General features: G+C 38.7%; 1 protein-coding gene across 14 annotated transcripts in view; it reads right to left on the bottom strand.

Moving 5' to 3' along the window:
* GRIP1 (glutamate receptor interacting protein 1) overlaps positions 1-22,340 on the bottom strand; it is a 315,500-nt gene that overhangs the window by 10,262 nt on the left and 282,898 nt on the right. For 6 of the 14 annotated variants that reach the window (XM_033162508.1, XM_033162512.1, XM_033162502.1 and 3 more), the window contains 10 exons: positions 19,949-20,104; positions 19,002-19,154; positions 15,886-16,072; positions 15,180-15,325; positions 13,471-13,551; positions 9,864-9,933; positions 9,467-9,621; positions 6,087-6,264; positions 4,354-4,493; positions 3,621-3,806 (listed from right to left, as the gene is read on the bottom strand). In XM_033162508.1, coding sequence (XP_033018399.1) covers positions 3,621-3,806; positions 4,354-4,493; positions 6,087-6,264; positions 9,467-9,621; positions 9,864-9,933; positions 13,471-13,551; positions 15,180-15,325; positions 15,886-16,072; positions 19,002-19,154; positions 19,949-20,104 — 1,452 coding nt within the window. The remainder of the gene's footprint in view (positions 1-3,620; positions 3,807-4,353; positions 4,494-6,086; positions 6,265-9,466; positions 9,622-9,863; positions 9,934-13,470; positions 13,552-15,179; positions 15,326-15,885; positions 16,073-19,001; positions 19,155-19,948; positions 20,105-22,340) is intronic. The other 8 variants (XM_033162503.1, XM_033162507.1, XM_033162505.1 and 5 more) reach the window with 5 other exon arrangements.

Genomic DNA, 22,340 nt, shown 5'->3' with positions numbered 1-22,340 from the left:
GCAGGCTAGCACATTATATCCACAGTGCAGTTTAACTAAAAGCAAAGACTGCAGAACAGAGGATTCCCATTTGTATGTGGTGGAGGGGAACGGCTGTACTAAACTAACTCATTCAAGCTGTCAGCTTGATGCAATGTTAAATACTTAATGAGAAAAATAGAAGATCAGTATAGAAAGGGTTGTAAAGCCATCTAGTACAGCACAAGGCAGGAACTATCCATCAACTCGGCTGCTCATGGATTTGACTATTCCCCACTCATACTTCAACCTCAAACTACACATTTCCCAATTATTAGGTAACTTTGTAAGGTAGTGATATGTGGAGCCAATCATACCTCACCCTTTCTCCAAAACTGGTGCACAGGGTGGCTTGCAACACAGCATACAATATAAACAGCTATATAAAATATAATACAAAGCAGAATACAATCCTACATCCATTATAAAAAACACTACTAAATGCTAACCTGTATCAACACCATTAGGTTCCAAAGGACTGGACAAATAAATAAGTTTCCACCTGTCTAAATATATGAGGATGGCTATATACCAATAGTATTTCAATAAAGGAAGGCTGCAGAAATTCATGAATCTGCACAAACCAAAATGGGGTTCTCCCAAAATCTCTTTACTTTGACTTTATTGCTAAGGTAGTTGATAATCTCAGATGCAAGAACCAAGATGCATAGCTCCAGCTCCAATCCTATTGTTTCAAAAGGGGCCACTCCAAATCAGACCATTTCACAATGCATGAAGGTAGTTTCTACCAAGTGGTACCAGCTTCAGTCACGTAGATTATGACATTGTTAATGGTTCCCTTACCCCTTTTGGGAGGGGTAAAAAAAGGAGGCCAACACTAATAAAGTCAATCAGACCACATAGGCTAATATTATGTACACAATTTCCCAACAGATGCAGCTAGTTTCACCCATATACCATATGATGTTATTTATGGCCACAGAAGCGAGTTGTGGCTGTGGGATGGCACTTGCTAAAGGCGCCAGCAGTTGCCCAAAAAACTGACAGTTTTGGAAATGCCACACTTTTCTAAGATGTCTAGATATCAACACTCTTTGTACCTTATGACATGGCATGAGTTCTTTGAAATTGGCTCTTGGGTAGTCATTTTGAGATTAAAAAAAGATTGAGGAGGGGTGAGTTTTTGTTTATCTAATGATTCATCAGGGCAGGTGATATAAAAATACTTAATAGTTGCCCCCTCGCCCATGCACAACCTTATATTTGAACTACTGAATTGAGTTGAATTTCTATTATCCAGGCTTGTACACTCCCCTCCCCTGACCTGAACCCAAATGTCTACTGCCACCCATGGTGGGTTGCTGCCATTCCTGGAGATTTTACAGAACTATTTTCATTTAATAAAATATTCACAGCTCAATATTTCATTAGTTTTTCAGACAGATGAACAAATGGGTCTGCAGGGATTGTGTGTGATTCATGTGCTGTTTACTGTCGTGCAAACTAAATGATGGCTGCATGCTGAGACTTGCCTTCCTCAGAAGGGATGTGGAATGACAGAAGAACATTGTGTTCTGGCACACAAATAAAAATAAATCAAATTGTTTCTCTTAAAAATTAAAAAATATAGCAACATTATATATTTGTACAGTTCAAAGGAAAGACTAACTACACAACGTCTAGCAAAAATGAAATTGCTAAATATATTTTTTTTACAATTGGGAATTTGTCCTGACATGAAACCAGACATCCAACATTACATATGATGCTTCGTTCTACTACTGCTGTTAAAGAATAGCTTTAGTTGCCCATTCTGAGCTTCAAAGTATTCGTATTTGACTTTCAAGCTCTTTTGCCCCTGCCCTGTTTTAACAACGTTTAAGGAGGAAACTTCAGCATTTTTCTTTCTTGCTAGGATAAAATGGATTCCAAAGGAACTTTGCAAAAGAGAAAATGACAGCTGCTTCTAGAGTCAAGCTAAGCAATAAATTAAAGATCATTACTGAAAGTGCGCAACACTGGTTCACCCATAAGCCAACAACGAAGAAAGAATTATTGCATTTCTTACACAGAAGAGAAACATTGCACAGCAGCTGATTTGGTCATCCACTCCACTAGAAGTCTATATAGCCTAACATCATGATTCATCAGATCTTTCCAGACGTAAAGCGTGAAGCAAACAATCCATCTATCTGACCCAGCAATTTCTCCATCTCCTGAAGAGCTACAATGACTTCATTGAGCTATTGTGGCCAATGGCCACAGATAGACCTATCTTCCACAAATACCCATTTACAGCCATCTAAGGTAATGACCAATGCAACATCTTGTGGCAATACATTCTGTAAACTATTTAATATGGAATCTGTCGCTTTTACTACTGCTAGTTGACCTTCTCACTGAGCAATCCACCATAACCTCAGTATCCTTTTCCCAGATAGTCACAACTAGTTTAGCACGAATGTGAAGTTAGGAGTGTGTTTCCTTCTGCCCTGAAGTGCATCATTCTGCACTTATTTGCTGCTGTGTTGGAGAGATCTGTTCAGAACTCTTCACAGCCTGCCATGCATGTGTCCCAAAACACACGGAGAAGCAGAAAGGGGCTTAAGGCAGATACAGCGACAGCAATTCTCATGATCTTGGTGGCTCAGATGTCTCGGTGTGCAGGTATGTTTCTATGATCTTCATATGATCATCATGTGATCATGTGGCTAAGAACAGGTTGCATCTTGTGCAGCAGAGAGTTACTGGGTGAGTGGGTCCAAAATACTTTTGAAGGAATGTGCACATTGTGTAAGGGAAGGAGAGTATTTCTCTTTGAAACAATGACTTCTCTAGTTGGCATTTGATAATAATAATAATTTATTATTTATACCCCGCTCATCTGGCGGGGTCTCCCCATGTGATTGTTCTCTGTTTGATATTCCAATGTAAAATACAGTATGATTTTTTTTAAGAAGTCCTCATTTTTCCAACCCAGGATGTTTATAAAAACCGGCACTTCCAGGGCTCAAAGTTTTACCCTGTGATTTAAATGACAGTACTTAAAATAAAGGTGAAATACTAAAAAACAAGCACAGATCTTTGCAGAGGTAAAAGAAAGTCCATTCTTGTTCTTCCTTCCCTCCCTTCAGAACCTTTCCTAAAACCAGTTATTATTCTGAAAGCCCTCTGACATCTTAATGTCAAGGGATGAAGGAGAAACAAAAGGGTAACAAATCACTGAATAATCTCTTTATGCTCTCCCTTTGGCAGTTTACAATAAATCTTTACCATAGCCAGCTTAAAAATCACAATGAATGCACCTCAGATGTTCAAATTAATGAACACCTTCAATGTGTTCTGCATCTTTTATTAATCTAAGCTTGAAGGATAAACCCATTTAGCTGTGGATGAGCTATGGACTGGCTATTCAGACATCAGTAAAACTAGCAGAAGGCTGTTAGTATATTGATATATGCTTTATAACCTGTCACAGTGTCGTGAAAGAGTGAGACCAAGGTTAGGTGAATGCAAGAGGCAGCAGAGTGTGCTAAAGGGCGCTGTCTTAATGAAACAGATGCAGCACAGTTGAGACACAGCAAAGTTGGCTTAGAAGGTTTCCTCTCATTATGTGTACCGGTTGATATGCACGAACCCACCTTGACCTCCATAGCTGTTATCCATTCCAGAGCCATCCCACGATTCCACAGCGCTGTCTACGCTTGGGACGGTAGTGGAGTATATTTCTGACAGTTTGCCTGGTTTCTGTGTGGTGGCTGTGTCATCTTCAACATCACTCAATTCATTTAGGAGACCCGAGGCCGGAAACTTCTTGGGACTTGATGCTGGTAGGAATTAAATGGTAGCAAAAAAGATTAAAACTTTGTTGGAAAATCAGATAAGTATGCAGCTTCATTTGCATGGAGGGACGTTCTGCAATCAAGAAAACTAAGACAAACAAACTGCATGAGCTGGGGGTGGTTTTTTGGGGGGTGCGTTCCTCATAATGGCTTTAAAAACCTTTTGTTCTAATTTCATGATTTCCCATTTGTCTACATCCTTCATAAACTTGGGCTTGGCTCTGATCTGTATCTCTGTTTTTTTGAATGACCCACAGAAGTCCAAATGAGTAGTTTATTACTTTCCAAATTTTGACTCTAACACTAATGTTGTAAAGAGATAATTGACTCTCTTTTTGTTTGACTCAATTACTGCTCTGGTGACTGCAAATATCTCGTAGACCTTGAAGTGCTTCTGTTGAACCATTCTTGTACCTGTGCATTTGTTTCTGCACTCCTACATTTCCAATGAGCCAAATACCATTTTCATGAACATATGCATTGTTGATGGTTGTAGAAAGGGCCCCTGTGTAATACCTGACACAACACTCACCATCTGTCTGCTTTTTGATTTTCAAGGTGACTGTTTCTCCTGCCATTTGTAACAAATGTATGGCTTCGCTCAAAGGTTTTCCTTTCAGGCTGCTGCTATTTATTGCTAAGATTCGGTCTCCGATATGAATTGCACCTGTCCTGAAACATGAGTTAAATAAAACATGAAAAGTTCAGTAAAAAAGGAAACTGAGCCAAACGTTTAACATACATGAGATAAGCAAAAGTGTCTGCAGTTTTTCCTCGGGTTTCACATTTAATTTAAAGTGTGTAAGATGAATGGAGCTGCTTAGTCATTCTTGCTGCTAAGGCTATTTGGATCACCAGGCCATCTTTGTTTTCAGAGCTGGTAGGAGAACCAATTGACATCCAAGAAAAAACAGCAACAACAACCCATCATTCCCTTCATGGTGACAACACCATGGATTAAAGCTGCATATTCAGAAGGCTTACTGAAATTCCTTTTTTAGTACCTGCAAATATTGATGTTTTCCATTCAAGTGGCAAAAGGCAATGATAATAGCACAAACCATCACAATATTTTCACACGATCAGTTGAAGTAAATTAAGAGGGATATCCCGATAGATGGATTAAATGGGCCACAACTGTAGTTAGGGGGCATATTAGGGTGGACAACTTAGCTAGAACCTATTTGTTGACATGCCTGGACAATCATCATGACACAACTCAGTTCACTCTGAAACTGATCCTGAAAAACTACTTATTCACCTTCAGGTGAGCTACCTGTAACTCCGTATTTTTACCAAGGCTCTTCCAAAACCATTTTGCAGTCCTATTGCCAGGTGGCAGAATTGGGGTATACTTTATCAATCACAAGAAGCACATGATTTTCAGGAGGGAATTAACCAGAGATTCTTACGGCTGCAGAACAAGGACATGTAACACATGTAGTCTTTGATCCTCTGCATCCAGACACCACAGTTTTCTGATAGGGCAAGCCTAGATGCTTTCAGGAAGCAGGACCCCCCTTCTCACTATTTTTTACACACATCCAAACACCCCAGAACTGCCCAATAGATTGCTCTGCATTTTGACCACCTTGCTTCAACGCAGGTTCCAAAATCCTTCCCTGTTCTTATTTCAGTCTTTGACAACTGCAGCCATATCCAAGAGACTGCTATTCACCTTTAGAATTCTACTGGCTTCATATTAAATGGGGTTACGAATGTTTCTCCAAATGACTGCCCTCAGAAAAAGTGCTATATTTGATTTATGAATTGCTAAGAAAATTTCAAGACCCTATCCTGGCACAGCAATGCTTATTAGTACATGGTGTTTTAAAAGCAAATAAAGAGGGAATGAGGACGATGTAATGGTTAGCACGTTGTATATATGTCACATATGGTAAATATAGCTAGACAGGCAAATATATGTAGCACTGTATATACAAACACCCACCTTATAAGAAGAATGCAACACCCTTTTTCTCAAAGTTATTAATATCATCACAAGGTAAGCATGCCTGAAGCTTTCTTTAGGTGATTTATGATGACAATAACTATTGCAAAACTATGTTCTAGATTTAACAACAGCCTCATATCATAACACCAGCAGAAAAAGACTGAACATCATTAAGTATTTCATTTGGTATGAATTGTGGAGAGCAGACAGATTTCTAAGGAAGAATGATTGCATATGACTGAATGAATTGTCACACATGAATGAACAACACAGTAAATAGCAGAACTATGAATATCTTTATTTCAATTTACCTTTCAGCTAGTCCACCTTTAGTAAGACTTGAAATGATAATAGGATCAAAGGGCTCTTCAGTACCAGAAATAGTGATCCCAAGAGGTCCTCCGTAGCGCTTGAGCTCGACAGTATAAATAATTGCTCCTGAGCTCTCTTGTTCATCTGCAATACATGCCAAGAGGATGCAATTGGTCTCTTATGAAAGAAGGAATGAAAAGAATAATACATTCAGACAAATGATCAGAAATCACAGTGTGCATCCTAAAAGCTTCATGCCTCAAATACATATCTTAGCCACTTCAGTTCTGAAGCGTACCCTTGACTTCACTGGCAACAACATCAAGTCTCCTTCCCATCCACTGAAGCAAAACCAGGATTTAAAACCTGACACTAGACCCAAGTGAACTTTTACCTTCATGCATTTCCCTACAACAGAGACAACCACAAGGCAAAAAATATGGTAACATTTATCCTCCAGGTTACTCCCCCACCAGGTTTTGGCTACCAAGGGGAAAAACCTAGACTCTGGCAAATACTTTTCTGTGTGAAAATAGTAACAGTCGCTTGAACACTTGAAAGTGGGCATTTTTGCTTATCTACTTCTTTATATTGCTGCTGGGCAGCCATCTGTATGTGCAAAAGAAATGAACATTGCTTATTTGGACTGCTGTGTGGACATCGCTTTGATAGTCTGTTTTGTATTGCATGAAAATGTAAACTTTTGCTTGTCTATGTGTTTGGGGGTTATGGGGTTAACACTCGCTAGCTGACCTACCCTGGGGCTCAAATGGGAAAGGCTAAATCATTGAGGATGTGAAGGTCAGCACTTAGGTTGCCTAAAGCCTGTGATCCGGAGGGTGGAGCTTGGTATTAAAATTCCCTGCGCTTCCTGGAGCTTGTGAACTGGAGAGTGCATGGGCAGAAGAAGCTGGATATGGTCAACTTTTCGTTTTCACAGCAAGAAGGAAGACACAGGTCTGATCTGGAGGGAGCTTATGAATATGAATGAAGCCTAGTGTAGGTTTGTAGCTTTAGAGACTGTGTACAGATAGGGGGATTGCATTTATCTCCTGTTTCGTTTGCTCCTTGATGCCAATGGTGGGCTCAGCTGCTTTTTCTGTAACCTTTTCATGTAAAAACTCTTTACTAAAAGCTCCCGATTTTATCATTTTAGTAGACATTTATATGTGTGCCATTTAAAACTGTTGTGGTCCCTGATTATTCTTGTCACTCCCAATACCTAAAAGCCATAAAGGCTTCAGGGAGACTCAGCAAAGTGGATAGGCTGATTAGTAAAGAGGTAATATGTGACTAGGGACGTGGGTGGCGCTGTGGGTTAAACCACAGAGCCTAGGGCTTGCTGATCAGAAGGTCGGCGGTTCAAATCCCCGCGATGGGGTGAGCTCCCATTGCTCGGTCCCAGCTCCTGCCCACCTAGCAGTTCGAAAACATGTCAAAGTGCAAGTAGATAAATAGGTACCACTCTGGCGGGAAGGTAAACGGCGTTTCCGTGCGCTGCTCTGGTTCGCCAGAAGCGGCTTAGTCATGCTGGCCACATGACCTGGAAGCTGTACGCCGGCTCCCACGGCCAGTAACACGAGATGAGCGCCGCAACCCCAGAGTCGGACACGACTGGACCTAATGGTCAGGGGTCCCTTTACCTTTACCTAATATGTGACTACAGTAGGAATTTATTGTTTCCTCTACACAAGATTTCCAGCCTGGCTATTGTGTGCCCCACAGTTACATCACCATTACTGGGGAAACGCTTCTCTCTCATCTACTTCCCAAGAAGCCAGGACTTCTGGTTCCAGGCTCTCTTTCTCCCCTTGGTTATTATATGTGTCTTTCAAACTAAGCCTGTTTCCCCCCACATGTGCCTCTAGGCTGGAGGACTGCCTTCTTGCATTGGCACCCTCACATCCCTTTCCATAGGGGCATGCAGCTTGTTTCCGGATGCTGGAATGCCAGCCCCTAGGAGATGGCACTGCAGAGCAGCAATGGTGGGTGGGTGCATAATCACCCCCACACCCCTAATTGCTTACATTATCTTTCTTTTCATTTCATGCAAGAGCTTAAAAAAGTGAAAGCTTAAAAATAATAATTTATGACAACAGTTTATGGACTAGCAACTTAATGAAGTATTGTTCTTAACACAAACTGTACAGAAATATTAGTTTTATGATGACTGTAATCTGTCTTTGTACCTAGATTTAAATGGGATAATTTACTAAGCACACATAATAGATGAACTGCATCTAGCAGACCTTAATCGATAGTCATGTAGTTACACACAATTTGCCCAGTATTATAAAATAAATGTTTTTAATCTATGCAAAGTATTAATTTAGCCACGGAATTAAGAAGCTGGCAATTATTAACTGCTATAATTCACACTAAAATGTACATATCAGGCCTTGTAACCATCAGAAGGCCATGTACGCCGCTTCTGAGCAAGTATAGATTAGATTGGAATGAATCATAATAGTTATTGGACTGGAAATGAGCAGATACTAAAGGTCAGGGAACCAGGTGACATGGACTTCAATTCATGCTGACTTTGGGTGGTGATGAATTTGCCTTTTAGATAGAAAACCTGATGATAATATGACAAGTGTTAAATAGCTTCACTCGTTTTCTGCTTATGATTCTGCTACCTGAGAGCACCAGGATCATCGTTGTTGTTGTTGTTGTTAGAATTATAATTTATATACTGCCCTATACACAGGGGTCTCAGAAGGAAAATACTGATAGGAGTAAAGAGTAATTGTGGAAAGGGAACCATCTGTTTCCCCAACAAAACTTAAGGCTAAGAATGCCAAAAGAGATGCTCTTGTCTCTTTCTGTGACTGAGAATCTAATCATTTTTATGTTGCCAAAAAGAAGTGATATTAGAGTGAGTAAAGAAGACAACAAAATTTTCTCTGAATGTACATTTGTATGATGATTAAGCGTTTCTAATGTTGTGGAGGAGGGTATGGACTAGAGTATTAATTGAGTTATGGGGAGATGGGATTTAATGCTTTGCCATGAATCCCAAAGAAACAGGCTACTCTGAGTGTACTGCTCTAAAACAGCTGGGCCAAAATCATGTCTGAAATTCTGGGGGGTGGGTGCGGTGGCATTTCTGCTTAAAATACAGAAGTGGCACTGAAACAAGCATGCATGACTCTCTGTGCCGTAGTCCTATCATGGGCCAATGACGAATATTCTAATGCCGCATGCATCTTGGAAGTAAGTCATGAAATACAAAAATATCTGTATTGCAATACAGATAGCACCTTTTCTCTGTATATTTAAAAATAATATTAATGAACACCCATTGATGATGCAACAGAGACTGCATCTAACACAAATGGTTATAAATGTACATAAATAGGTTTTTAAGCCAGCTCACTGTGAATACCAGAGTTATCTTCATCTTTGCGAATCTTGAGCTTTACAAGGTCCTCGCAATGCTGCAGGATTTGCACTGCATCTTCCATGGAACAGTTGTCTAGTCGAATATTATCTATGGCGAGCAATTTATCACCTAGTTCTAATGTTCCAGTTCTGTTAACAAATGGGACACATTACAAAAGTGATGACTTGCACATGCTGTCTAGACATCTATTCATGCAAATGATTTTATTTTTTAAATGATTTTTTTTTTCAAAAAAGCAATGTAGATTAAAAAAACAACATTACTCCAGTGGAAGGATTTGCTCAATTCAGAAATATGGATCATTTAAATACTTAGGGAATGTGAGAATAACCAACGTAACTTTTTTTTTTGCTGACTTGAAAGCACTCACCTGTGAGCAACACTTCCCTTCTTAATATCTGAAATAACAAGAGGGTCTCCTGGTTTTCGACTAGATGGAGCTGAAATATGTAATACACACATATATGCATTTAAATTTAAAATAATTCTCAAAACTCCATATAGCATATGCTAATGAATGTTAATGCTTTTATGTACAATATTTATTATACATGGGTGTTTCCATGCTAGCAAATACTCCTAGTAATGCACATTTGTGGGGTGCAGTTATATGTTAAGCCTTTCGTCCTAAAATATAACTGGTGTGCCTTATAAATATTGGTGGGGCACAGCTCTCATAGAAACAAAATTTCATTCAAAACAGAATATTGAGCAATCTTTATGAACTCAGACCCCTCAATTTCTTAAACATGTATACAGTTTGCTTCACTGATCATACCAGAGGTAACCATAAAAGCTTCATAATTCAGATGAACCTTGGAATTTAATTTTATTATAGTATTGGGTGAGAGAAGAGAATATTGCAACAGACCCACATTTCTGAAGTGTCCTTGCCACCTAGGGTTCAATCAGGCCCTGTAATTATAGGTCTTTCAGAAAGCTCTGAAGATGCATCTGTTTTCCTTGCTCTTCCCTTGAAGGGTTCTTGTTGGGATGCTGGTTTCATCTTGTTTTTGGGTTGTAACATATTTGGGCTAATTGCTCTCATATTGTTTAGTACCTGTACCTGTTTGATTTATTAAATATGCTTTGCTGTGTCATATTTTATGCATAAGTCACCTTGAGAGGACTTTTGCCCTAAAACACAGCCTAAAGTATTTTAAATAAACAAATAAAATAAAATTATTTTTCCATGCATCATGCTGTGCGCCAACAGCACAATAGGGAGGGCATGCAAATGATGTACTCTGTGCCCACATTGAAATATGCTGCAATTGTGCTACGATTCATACTGCAAAAGGGTTAACTTTGAAATGGTATCCCTCACATTCTTGCTGCCCCCATTCCTCCTATTGAAAGATCATATACCCAGCTTGCTATTTTAAAATACACCCTGTTCTAGCCCGTTCTTGCATGCAGGATAGATCAATATGCCAATGGTTTACTCAGAAGTTAAGTCTTACTGTGTCGATGGAATTTGGTAAGAGCACAGAGTTTCAATGTTTGACAAAAACAGTTCAGTGGTCTAGAGCTGCAGTGCTACAGCCGCATTTACCTGGGAGTAAAGTTCATTTTGGCCACATTCACACCATATACTTCAAGCACCACGATACCACTTGAAACAGCCCTCCCCCCCCCCCCATAGACAAATTCAAAGCTGTAGTTTGTTAAGGGTGCTGAGAGTTTTTGGAGATCTATATTCCCCTCTTAAGAGTTGCAATGACTAGAGTGGTTTAACAATCAATCCCTCTTCATTGGGAACTCTGGAAATTGTAACACTCTGAAGGGAATAGGGGTCTTCTTGCAACTCTCAGCAACTTTAACAAACAGCTCCCAAAATTCTTTAGGGCAAGGTGCGGCTACTTAAAGTGGTATAATAGTGTTTTAAATGTACGGTGCGAATGTTGCCTAAATGTAGTGGAACTTATTTCTGAGTAAACATGGCTGGAACTGAACTTCAAAGCACTCTTACTTCTTTCCTAATATTGTCAGAAAGATAGCTTTATACTTGTTGTGACAAAGGTATATGTGTAAAGGTATATTTAACAGAATCTTAAGCTACATCAACTTCCTCCTACATGTAATGAATATGAACTTGCAAATACAGATATGAGAAATGTTACAGCCTTGCAAAGACCCGTTTGATTCCATCCTCATGGCTGATATAAAGAACAGAACCTACGAGCCACCTTTCCCATGAGATATAGAGTGCAGTATATGTCTATTCATAGGAAACTATTATTTTGATATTTCATCAGCTCATATATCTTTCTGGACATTTTTCAATGCCCTTTTTTTCCAAAGCATTTGCAATGATAAAGTAGCTCGCGTTATAAAAATTGATCTCATAAAAATCTATACTGCATTTCTCAGTTTAAAAATCAATTGAGATAGCAAACAAATTAAACTTAACTGGAATTCCTTATTCCTTTTAAAGGATGTTTCCCTAAGTATTCTTTGTTAAAAACAACAACAACAACTCAGTTTTAAATATAATGGTAATATGTATAGCATATTCTGTATCATATTGGGTTCAAATAACTTCAGGGTTGCTTTTTCGTTTGTTTATTGTTTAATGAAAATTTGCATCCAAAACAGATTACTACAGGTATTCCGTATTCTGCTGAAATTATAAATGGTAACATTGTTTTTAATTTCAATGTATACACTGCATTTTTTCAGGGGGCACTCAAGGGTACATAGTACAACACCTCTTTTTTTTGTTAAAACCAATTACACTTACTGTAACAACTTTATGGTGAATACTGGCACCTATTTATTTTTAAAGAAAAAAAGCACTGAGTGTCTACTTGATAGTAGATCAATGGCTCAAACTTCAACCTCCTCCAAAAAGGACTCCTTGCCACACGATGGAGTATAATGGTACTCCGTTGAGCCCAGGAGGGATTGCACAAGAAAAAACATGCTACTTTCTTCATGTAACTGGGGCAACCCTCAGACCACCTCATAATTGGTACTTATTTGTGTTTCGAAACCCTCAAACCATAATGATGGAATCTGTCAGACTGCAAATTCTGAAGAGGATCAATCACCCCATCTTATCCACCTGAATTGGGTAAGTTAAGTCTAATTTGGAATCTGAGTAGGGCAGATTTCTCCTCCATTTGCCCTGAATGTACAGTAATCTGAATGTAATACAAAAGTACCTACCCTACTCTAAACTGCATTGGCTCACAAAGTAAGTGTCAAATGAAGGTTGCAGAATATTGAACTTCAAGAATTTCAGGACCTCTATAACCCATACCCATAGCCAGTACATTTCAGCAGTATGATTCTAAAACTTTAAGCAAGAAAAATGCTAGAATAAAGCAAAGTAAGGATGGAGTAACAATCTTCCAATCTTCTCAAAGTTTAACAGAAAGCAAGAAATTAATTTAATACTGAATTTTAAGGGGGGATATAAAGACTCAGAAGTAATACAGATAGCGAATTTAAAATAGAAACCTTTATTTCCAAGCTAATCTCATCTCAGCTGGGCAAAATGAGGACAAATTCAGATAAAGATCCCCCTCCCCAGGAACCACAACATACAGATGAGCATTTTTTTTTAAAAGTATATAGCAGTCAAATAGAAGAATCTTTTTGTTCTTTCTCCCATTGTCCTGTATTTTTTATCTATATTAATATCCTGTGTCTACAACTCTTTCTCCTGACAGACATAAGCCTGTAATTTCCTTCAAATTTCATTCCTATCTAAAAACCTCTTTCGCAGTATTTATAAAAAGAAAGCTATAATTATCACTGAAGCTTCAGAGGATCTAATTTATACTAAATAAGTGATTCAGTTATGGGGTCTAGCTTGAACTTTTGGCTAATTTTAATTTGCTGGGTGCTCAAAAGCTCCAAAAGAGCAAAATAAAGTGCAAAATACATCTGCAATAATTTTGTTACCAAACATTATATATTATCAGGATCATATATTTTAAAAAATATGACAAAAATCTACTTTTACTTACAGCTTATGGTGATGCCAAGCTCTACATTATGCTTCTTTGGTAGTTTTACATGAAAAGTGCCACTACTTGGTATAACAGATTCTGTAATTAAAATATTTTTTTTTCATTTATACTACATGCTGGGCAGAATCACATTCATTGCATTTTCATCACTCACACATTATCCGTTAATTAAAAATAATAGATAACATTGAGTCAAGGAAGCAAAGTAATTGTGGCTCATTTTAACGTTCACAATTTAAAATTTCACTGTGTGTGCTGCATACTGCCACTTCTTAAAGTGAAGGACCTAAGAGAAGAAGCAGGATCCTGAGCATACAATAAAGCTGGTATCACAAATATGTGTGTGTGTGTGTGTGTGTGTGAGAGAGAGAGAGAGAGAGAGAGAGAGAGAGAGAGAGAGAACACAATTATAAAAGTGTAGCAATGATTTAAGGATGTCCTGTAGACATCTACCAGTATATAGTTCATTTATAAAAATTATAAAACTGTAGCAATGACTTAAGGATGTCCTGTAGACATCTACCAGTAAGTATATAGGGACATAATTACTCCCAGTGAAAGCACATTTGACCATGCCCAGATCCCCATAGGCTCAATGGAGCTCTCCTCCCTTCCTCTTTCCACTGTACATGCATCTCAGAGCATTTCTCGTGATCTAGAACTGGAGACTACGTCCTGCCTCTCCATCAGTTTTCCAACCAAGCCTTCCAAAGTAAATTCTGGGCCAGGCCCCAGGTTGAGGAACCAGAGCTTAATGGGGAAACAGGGAGTGTACCAGCTTCCTGTTTCAGTAACTAGTGGATGCACCGTGGTGTGCAAGTACAAGGAGGAGGGAGGGAGGGAAGAATAATTCAATGAATCCGATGACATTCCCTCCACACTCATATGTGTAACTCTGGGAGGGATTGCACCTAAGAATTCCAAGTCTCTTTTCAGTCAGTGGGAGTTTCCTCATGAGAGCAAGTATCACATACCTTCTGGCGGTTCCCTCACTGTGAGAAGCAAAGCTACAGGGAACCAGGCAGAGGGCCTTCTCGGTAGTGGCACCCGCCCTGTGGAACGCCCTCCCATCAGGGGTCAGAGAGATAAACAACTACCTGTCATTTAGAAAATACCTGAAGGCAGCCCTGTTTAGGGAAGTTTTTAATCTGTGACTTTGTATTGTATTTTAATATTTGTTGGAAGCCGCCCAGAGTGGCCAGGGAGACTCAGCCAGATGAGCGGGGTATAAATAATAAATGTATTATTAATATTATTATTATTATTATTATTATTAGGGGATTAAGAGCAGGTCCCAAGCTTTGAAATGCACACCTTAGCTTAATCGTGTCAGTGTACAAAATGTGTATCTTTGTTTCCAAATTACACATTATGTCCAAATTTTCAGCAACATACTGTGTTCCTAGCGCTTCTGTTTTGCACAACTGGCAGGTAACCATTCCCGCAAAGTCTGGTGCACTCTGTCTTTGAGCAATCAGTAGAATAAAACTGGCATATACGAAAATATGTGGGAAAGAGAAGATTGATTTCACATCTTAAATAATAGAATACTTGTCATTTCTGCCTGAGTTTTGAAATATTCAGTATGAATTAAAGATTGCAGAAAGAGATGGAGCTTGTATATGCATGTGTGATAGCAGCTTCAGATTCAAAAGTGAAGGGTTGAGCTTGCATTCAAGTAAGAGAAAATACTTGATTATTCGTACCTGCAACATCAAATTCTATTTCCAAAGTGACCTTGCTGGTGATAGATGAGTCTCTAAGAAGCTGATTAGCTTCATCAAATGTGCTGTCTTCTGTCGGGATCCCATTTATAGCCAGTACTCTGTCTCCTATTTGTAGGGTGCCACACCTTGACACAAAAGAGAACAAATGAGCATTCAGACACAGGGGAGAACTAAGCCAAAATAAATGCAGTTTTCAATAGAAGGGTAATAGAACAAACCCAACTTTCTCAATATTGTAAGTCTAAATTTATTCTCATGATTTTATTATGAGCACATTTGAAATGTACCAGTTAAGAAATTAATAATCCAAAACTCTGGTGTTTTAAAGATTTGATCTCAGCTAAAACTAAGCACAGATACATGTACTTTCTGCCAATTTAGAATCAAAAATATCAAGGTCTTTGAACTAAGATTTAGAATTCCATTAGGAAAAAAATTCTCTAATTAACATAGCTCCCAGTTGCCTGTCGGAAGTAATCGTCTAGATAAAGGCACCATTGCTTTTTGTTCTTCTCATACCTTATCAAGATTTTTTTTTTTAATCCCTTGTTGTCAGGACAGGAAGTTCACTAGGTACCACCAATTTTCTATAATTTGTCTGAAACCTGAAAATAACTAGGCCAAAGCATCCAGAGATAAGTTCTCAGCAATAAAAGTTAGGAGCAATCATTTCAAAGCACCTCACCTTTCTGCTGGACTGTCAGCCTCAATATAGGAGATCAGAGGTGGAGATGACAAGGTCTCAGTAGCAAACACACTGCCCTGGAGCTGTATTCCAAATCCAACAATGGGGTCAGCTGTCAGCACTACTTCTGTAGTTTCTGTGTGGACAACCTGCCCAGCCAGGCCAACAGTGCTAGAAGCTAGTGACACTATAAAACACATCAATGGCATTTAGAAAGATGCAACACAAATTAAAACAATTTCTGACACAAAACCCACCAATATATCAAGTGCATCAAAGTGCATCTATAAACAATTTCTATCTCAAAAATTATTTATTAGGATCAACACAGTGAGCAATATTTAAATATATTTTTTCCATACTGCTTAACTGATATTGTTGATGATCGAAGTTTAATCCAGATATTCACTGAATACATTTTTCTGTAATCAAATAAATAATTGCTATATAATGGACCATCTGGAATTGTTGCCAAATGACAATACGGTTTATTTAAAAAGCCTTTTACTTCATACACAGGCACAAAGAGGGGGGCAGAAGGCACTTTGATCTAGCTGGGGCTTCTATCAGTGGAATAAGAAGGAAGGTAATCCACAACAGACCTTGGGAAATGAGCATATATCAACTGAATTTTGAACATTCTCCAGTCATTATGCATAATCCCCAACAGACCTGGGGGAATCTTGACTGCATTCTGTAGTAAGTATGCACAGTCTTCAAGAAACACTTTTTTCTATTTCCTTTACAAAAGTGTGCACAAACACACACACACACCACCCAGGGCTGCTTCTGGCCTGTGTACAGTTCCCATGAGAATAATGTGCACATTCTCCACGAGACCTGGTGAATGTGCACAGTGGCTGGTTGTTATGCACATTAACCACACAACTAACATTCCCCTTAATATATAGACACTAATGCTTGCCCAAGGTCAGTGATAAGCTACAATACATGAGGTATGAAGAAAATACTTTGAACATTAAAAACTAAGAGTTTAAAAAATAATAAAGGAAAACAAACAAAGCCAAAACAAGTGTCATAAACAGTATGACAGTATGGGGTATCTTTAAGTTTTATGGCTGTATGTTTGAAAAAAGCTGCATAAGTAATGCAGTCACTGCAAACTTCTGTTAATAAAATGTTTATGGTTCCCTACACCAGCAAAGTTTATTGCCAGGCGTTTGGGAAGATCACATTAGATATGCAGACTTTTCTACACAAAGGGCAATGAAAACTTTATAGCATCCTTCAGTCATACATATTCTAGACTCTTCCAAGGCAGATAGATTCATTAAAACTTGCATTTTAAAATGTCTTGTTAGTAACTAGTTAGTACATCAAACCTTGAAAGTGCTATAGAAAGAAAGAGGGCATGTGCAGCAGATACTGTGTACTTGTGTATAAATAACGATTTGCCAAATAATACATTAGGTTCTATAACAAGCACTACCAGGCTTTCCACTCTTCTGCTAGATGATGAAAACGGCTGGCTATTTGTTTTGATATTTCCAGTTAAGAAGAGGAGCTCATAGACAAGCTAAACTTGTTGCCATAGATTGAAGGAGATGAGCAGTTAAATGTAAGCAGAAAACATCTCTTCTTATGTGTGGATTTTTAAGTATGGAAAATCTTATTGTCGGGACCTTGCTTATTGGTGGCTTCACCCCTCCCCACCCCCAACATGTAATTGATACAATAATGGTACATTAGTGGTGGATTTGTATCAGAGCATCCACACATCCTTCTGCTTTATTGGTGTTCTGCAATGCTTCGCCCATGTTAGCCACAAACCTTTGTCGTTTAGAGGAGCATTCTTGTGCTAACGCACAAAAAAAAGGGAGAGGGAAAACAAATCCTGGAATATTTGTGGTAGCAAATGTTACAGGGTTTTTAGCAAGGAACTACAGAGCATGCTCCTCTTGCAAGCAAAGCAATATGACTGCCCCAGAACCCTTGCAGGCACAAATGGTCCCGAAAGTGTGATAATGTATAACCACCCCGATAACATCATGAGCACAAATCATGATGAATGCTCAATAAAAAGGACATCTGGAAGGGCCCTAAGTGTTTTCTCAAGCATTTATTGCTTCCTTCAACCAACAGATAAACAAATAAGAGAACTGGAGTAGGCTTTTAGGGAAAACTTGTTTTCTGTGTTTTAATCAACTGCTCATTTTTATAACAGACACAATTAATTCCTGTGTGACACATCAGTTTTCCGTGAAAGGAGGCAAACAATTTCTAACCATGCCTACTGGTATTTAATATTAGCAGTAATAAAAAAGTGTTTTGCAATGACTGGTGCATTAATGTGCATAAGAAATACGTGAAAAGGGCTGTTATTGTTAATTTGACTAAAGTAACCCCTTCATAGCTTGGATTTGAATCAAGGAGTTTCAGAATATATTCCTTGTAGCCTGTTGACTGGTTCACCCTAACAGCAACAAAAGATCAAGGCACTAACAAAATAACTAGGCATAGTCAGTTACCTTGGACTATGACTATAGCTTGAAAAGTAATATGAATAGCTTAGAAATTAAGTTGGGTCAGTAATTCAGTTAAGTGCAAAATTCAGTGGAATATCTTACCACTTACAACAAGTGAAAACATTATGCTGACACTGTGCTCAGACATCAGGGTGCCTTTACTACCAACTCAACAGAGATCATTCTGTCTAATAACAATAACAATAACAATAACAATTTATTTGTACAATTTATAGCTCAAGAAGAAGGAAATTAATTTCATTAAAAGTTGGTCTACTTCCAAGAATACTGTGTGATATGACTTCATTTTTAAATGCTAGATTTTGCATTCTGGTAAACACTGGGTTTTAAACCTGTTGCCACACTAAAGCGATACCCAGATTATGACTTGTAGATACAGAACACACAATTAAATCATAGAGGGCAGAAGAAACCAAACCTCTTTGATTTGGGATATGGTGATGGAAGTGCAGCATGTGGTCAAACACTAACTTTTGTCCTGCTGTAAAGCATCCCCTCTCACGGCGGCTTCTAACAAATCTGAATTTCAGTGTGCTTTCATGTCATTTGTCAGATGCATTTCACAGCCCTGGCTTCATTATACATTAAAAAACCGTTATGGCCACCTACATGAGCTTTTGAAGTCCTTCTTTTTCATCCTTCTTCTCATCATGGTGCCACGTGGACTGGTAGAGTAGAGACTGCGAGGTAAAGTCCCCATGTTCAGGGAACTCAGACTGTATGCACTCATGGAGGCCGGAGAGAAGGACGAAGATACAAGTGCTGTTGAAAGAGAGGGAATCACTTGGTACCCAGGTGCTCTGCAACAGGGAGCAGGAGAATTGCATGCCCACTATTGGCTGTTAGAAAACTAGACCCTGGTATGGCTCACGAGAACGGTTAGTGTGCATACAGTAACAAAATCACAAATTATATTTTAAAAAGGCTGTGTAGCGCATTCAGGGTCAAGTGAACCATACAAAATACCTGTTTGTTATAACAAACACACCATGTGCAGTCCTGCTATGATACTTCCATCCAAGTATACAATCAGCTCTTTTAATGAATGCCACTAACGTCAACCGTTTTGTAGTTCAAAGTCAGTTGAATTCATTGTAAGTTGATCAAACACTCAGATAAAAGCACCACAACAGGGTTACAGACACAGCTATGTGAATTAACACACATTTAACGCGGTGAGTCTAGCAATGCATTTTTTGGAAAAGGTGATTTCTGACATTGGCTTTGCATGGAAAAAAGGTTGCATTCTCTTATAAGGTACTGAACTGAGTTTTGTAAACCTTTTGGGTTATTACGTATTTCCCCCCCTCTTTATAAAGACCGGTTAAGTTAAGGCAGGGGAAGAAAAAAACGATGTCAGAAATAACCTCACATGATTGTGAGAAATCATGAGACACTGCAAATTAACGAAAGATTTCAAAGAATGAAAATGGGGGTGGGGAATATGAAAGGAAGAGGGTGAGGTAGAGTAAATTAATAATAATAATAATAATAATAATAATAATAATAATAATAATAATAATAATGTCAGGAGGAAAAAAAGCATGGAACATTACGAAGGCTTTTTGGAGGTGATGTTTTCTGGCATTTCAGAGCTGGCATCCTGCAATGGTCAGGGTGGTAGGTATTATAATGGTGATAGGTGAGAGTGCTGCTGTGGCTGTTGGCATAGGGGTTCCATGTAAGTTGCCTGTTGCTCCTTTGAACCTTCGCTGCCCACCATGAAGGGATGAGAAGAAATAAAAAACAAACAAACAAAAAGGACCAGAGAAGAGGGAAAGGTAACTGGATTACATAAATAGAAATAAAAGCAATCTGAAAAGAAAAAAGAACTCTGTTGCCTCCCCCCCCACCACCACCTTGGTAGTGAGAAAACGCTAGAATTTATCCCAGGGATGGTGACCACCTATAGACTCAGAACTAATGGGTTTCGTGCCTTTCCTTTTTCCTTTTTAAGTGATCAGTATTCAATCAGTTTTTAATCTGCCTCTGCCCTTAGCTGCTATGATTAAACACTTAAAAGAACCCATTTGAGTCAACATTACCAGGATGCATGATCTACAATTAGTAATTAAGTTCTGAAAATATCCACCCATTTAAAAGAACTTGTATATATTAAAAAATTAAAAATAAAACAAGGGACCATATATCAAGGGGCCATGCACTGTAATTCAGAGTGTTATACATGTCAGTCATTTCAATTTACTGCTTTGACATTTTAATTTTACTGGCATTCATCAGCGGCACTATGTTTTCCTGGACAACGAACTCCCAAGCATCAGCACAAAAATTCCATTTAGGGGACTTTATTTAATAAAAACAAAGCAGAAATCTAAAGTCATCATTTATTGTTCTGATGTGTGGTTTTTGCCCACTGCAGTAAAGGCGCATGATTCCTGATCCTAGTTAGTTTTGTGTCAGCTACACCTTAAACAAAAATTAAAAGTAAGGGGGGGGCAGAGAACCTGTAAATTTACTACAGTCAGAAAATGATAACTGGTCTTCTTATAACATTTCAAACTATATCAACTGAAACTTGCAGCATAGCATATTCAACTCTAAGCAAAATAAAAAAAAACTTCATCAGTGAATTTATGACAGAGGGTGGAAGGAATACTCTTTTCGGACCTTTTATTTTGCAAATTTCGTTCTTGGGTAACTGCATGTGGGATAAAGCTTTAATATTTGGGCAGTAACAATATATAAATAATACATATAACCTTATATAAAGCTAATGAGAATTCTATTATGAAAAGAAATAGGTAGGAAAAGGGATAAAAAAATCTAGAGCTATAAACTAAAAATAAGTCAACTAATTAAAATGTCTTCTGCTGCAAACGTGAAATATTATATTAGAGCCAAAGGTTCCCTTCCCTTCAGTGATTTTAAAAGCAGGGATCCACTTGCTTAATTCTTCCTGCTGTTTTATACCAAGGGCTTTTACTAAGGAGATTCACATTATTTGAAGTACATGTGGGATTTGCCATACAAGGTTAAAGCATGGAGTGCTGCAGTTCAGAATTTACATGCTCTATTTCAGGAAGCTATTACATTTCTATCACTACTTCTATTTTTGCCTGTCGGTGCACACATCCCAAAAAAGTCAATTGGCATTCTGTGCTCACTATGCACAATCAACCCTCAATATCCTGTTTTGGGGATTTCCTCCTCAATATTTTTTTGCAGCTTTGTAAATCTTGGGGTCCCCCCCCCCAAATCTGCTCATACCTTCTTCTTGGTGTGAATTGTGCCATTTTGGGCACATAAGAGTCCATGCTCTTAGCACATAGCAGGGGTGGAGAATTCTATGGTCCCCTGGATATTATCGGAGTACAACTCCCAACACTGGCTGGAGCTGAAGGGAAGTTGAATCCAACAACATCTGAAGGGCCACAGGTTCCCCAATTCCTGATATAGAGGATCAGCAAACTTTCCTGGAGATGTATTAGACCAGTGTTTCCCAACCTTTGGTCTCCAGCTGTTTCACACTACAATTCCCATCATCCCTGACCACTGGTCTTGCTAGCTAGGGATGATGGGAGTTGTAGTCCAAAAACAGCTGGAGACCAAACATTGGGAAACACTGTACAAGTCGTACCTCGGGTTGTGTTCACTGCAGGTTGCGAACGGCGTGGGTTACGAACGTGGTAAACCCAGAAGTGGTTACTTCCGGGTTTCGCCATGTGCGCACGCGCAGAAGTGCAATATCACACTTCCACACATGTGCGACTTCGCTGCTCAGGTTGCGGACTTTTCAGGGTGTGAACGGCACCACGGAACAGATCATGTCCGCAACCCGAGGTACCACTGTATTAGACTTTAAAACTATCAAGCTGAGATGTTACACTGGCAATTCTGCAACAGGGGAGTGGCGGAAACATGATGTTTCTACAGAGCACACATAGAAAGAATGGCAAGAGAGCCCTTATACATCTTGCAGTGCAACAT

The sequence above is a fragment of the Lacerta agilis genome, chromosome 10 (genome assembly GCF_009819535.1).
Source record: "Lacerta agilis isolate rLacAgi1 chromosome 10, rLacAgi1.pri, whole genome shotgun sequence".
Classification (NCBI taxonomy): Eukaryota; Metazoa; Chordata; class Lepidosauria; order Squamata; family Lacertidae; genus Lacerta; species Lacerta agilis.
Note: the sequence above shows the minus strand (reverse complement) of the source record. Positions and strands in the feature narration are given on the sequence as shown.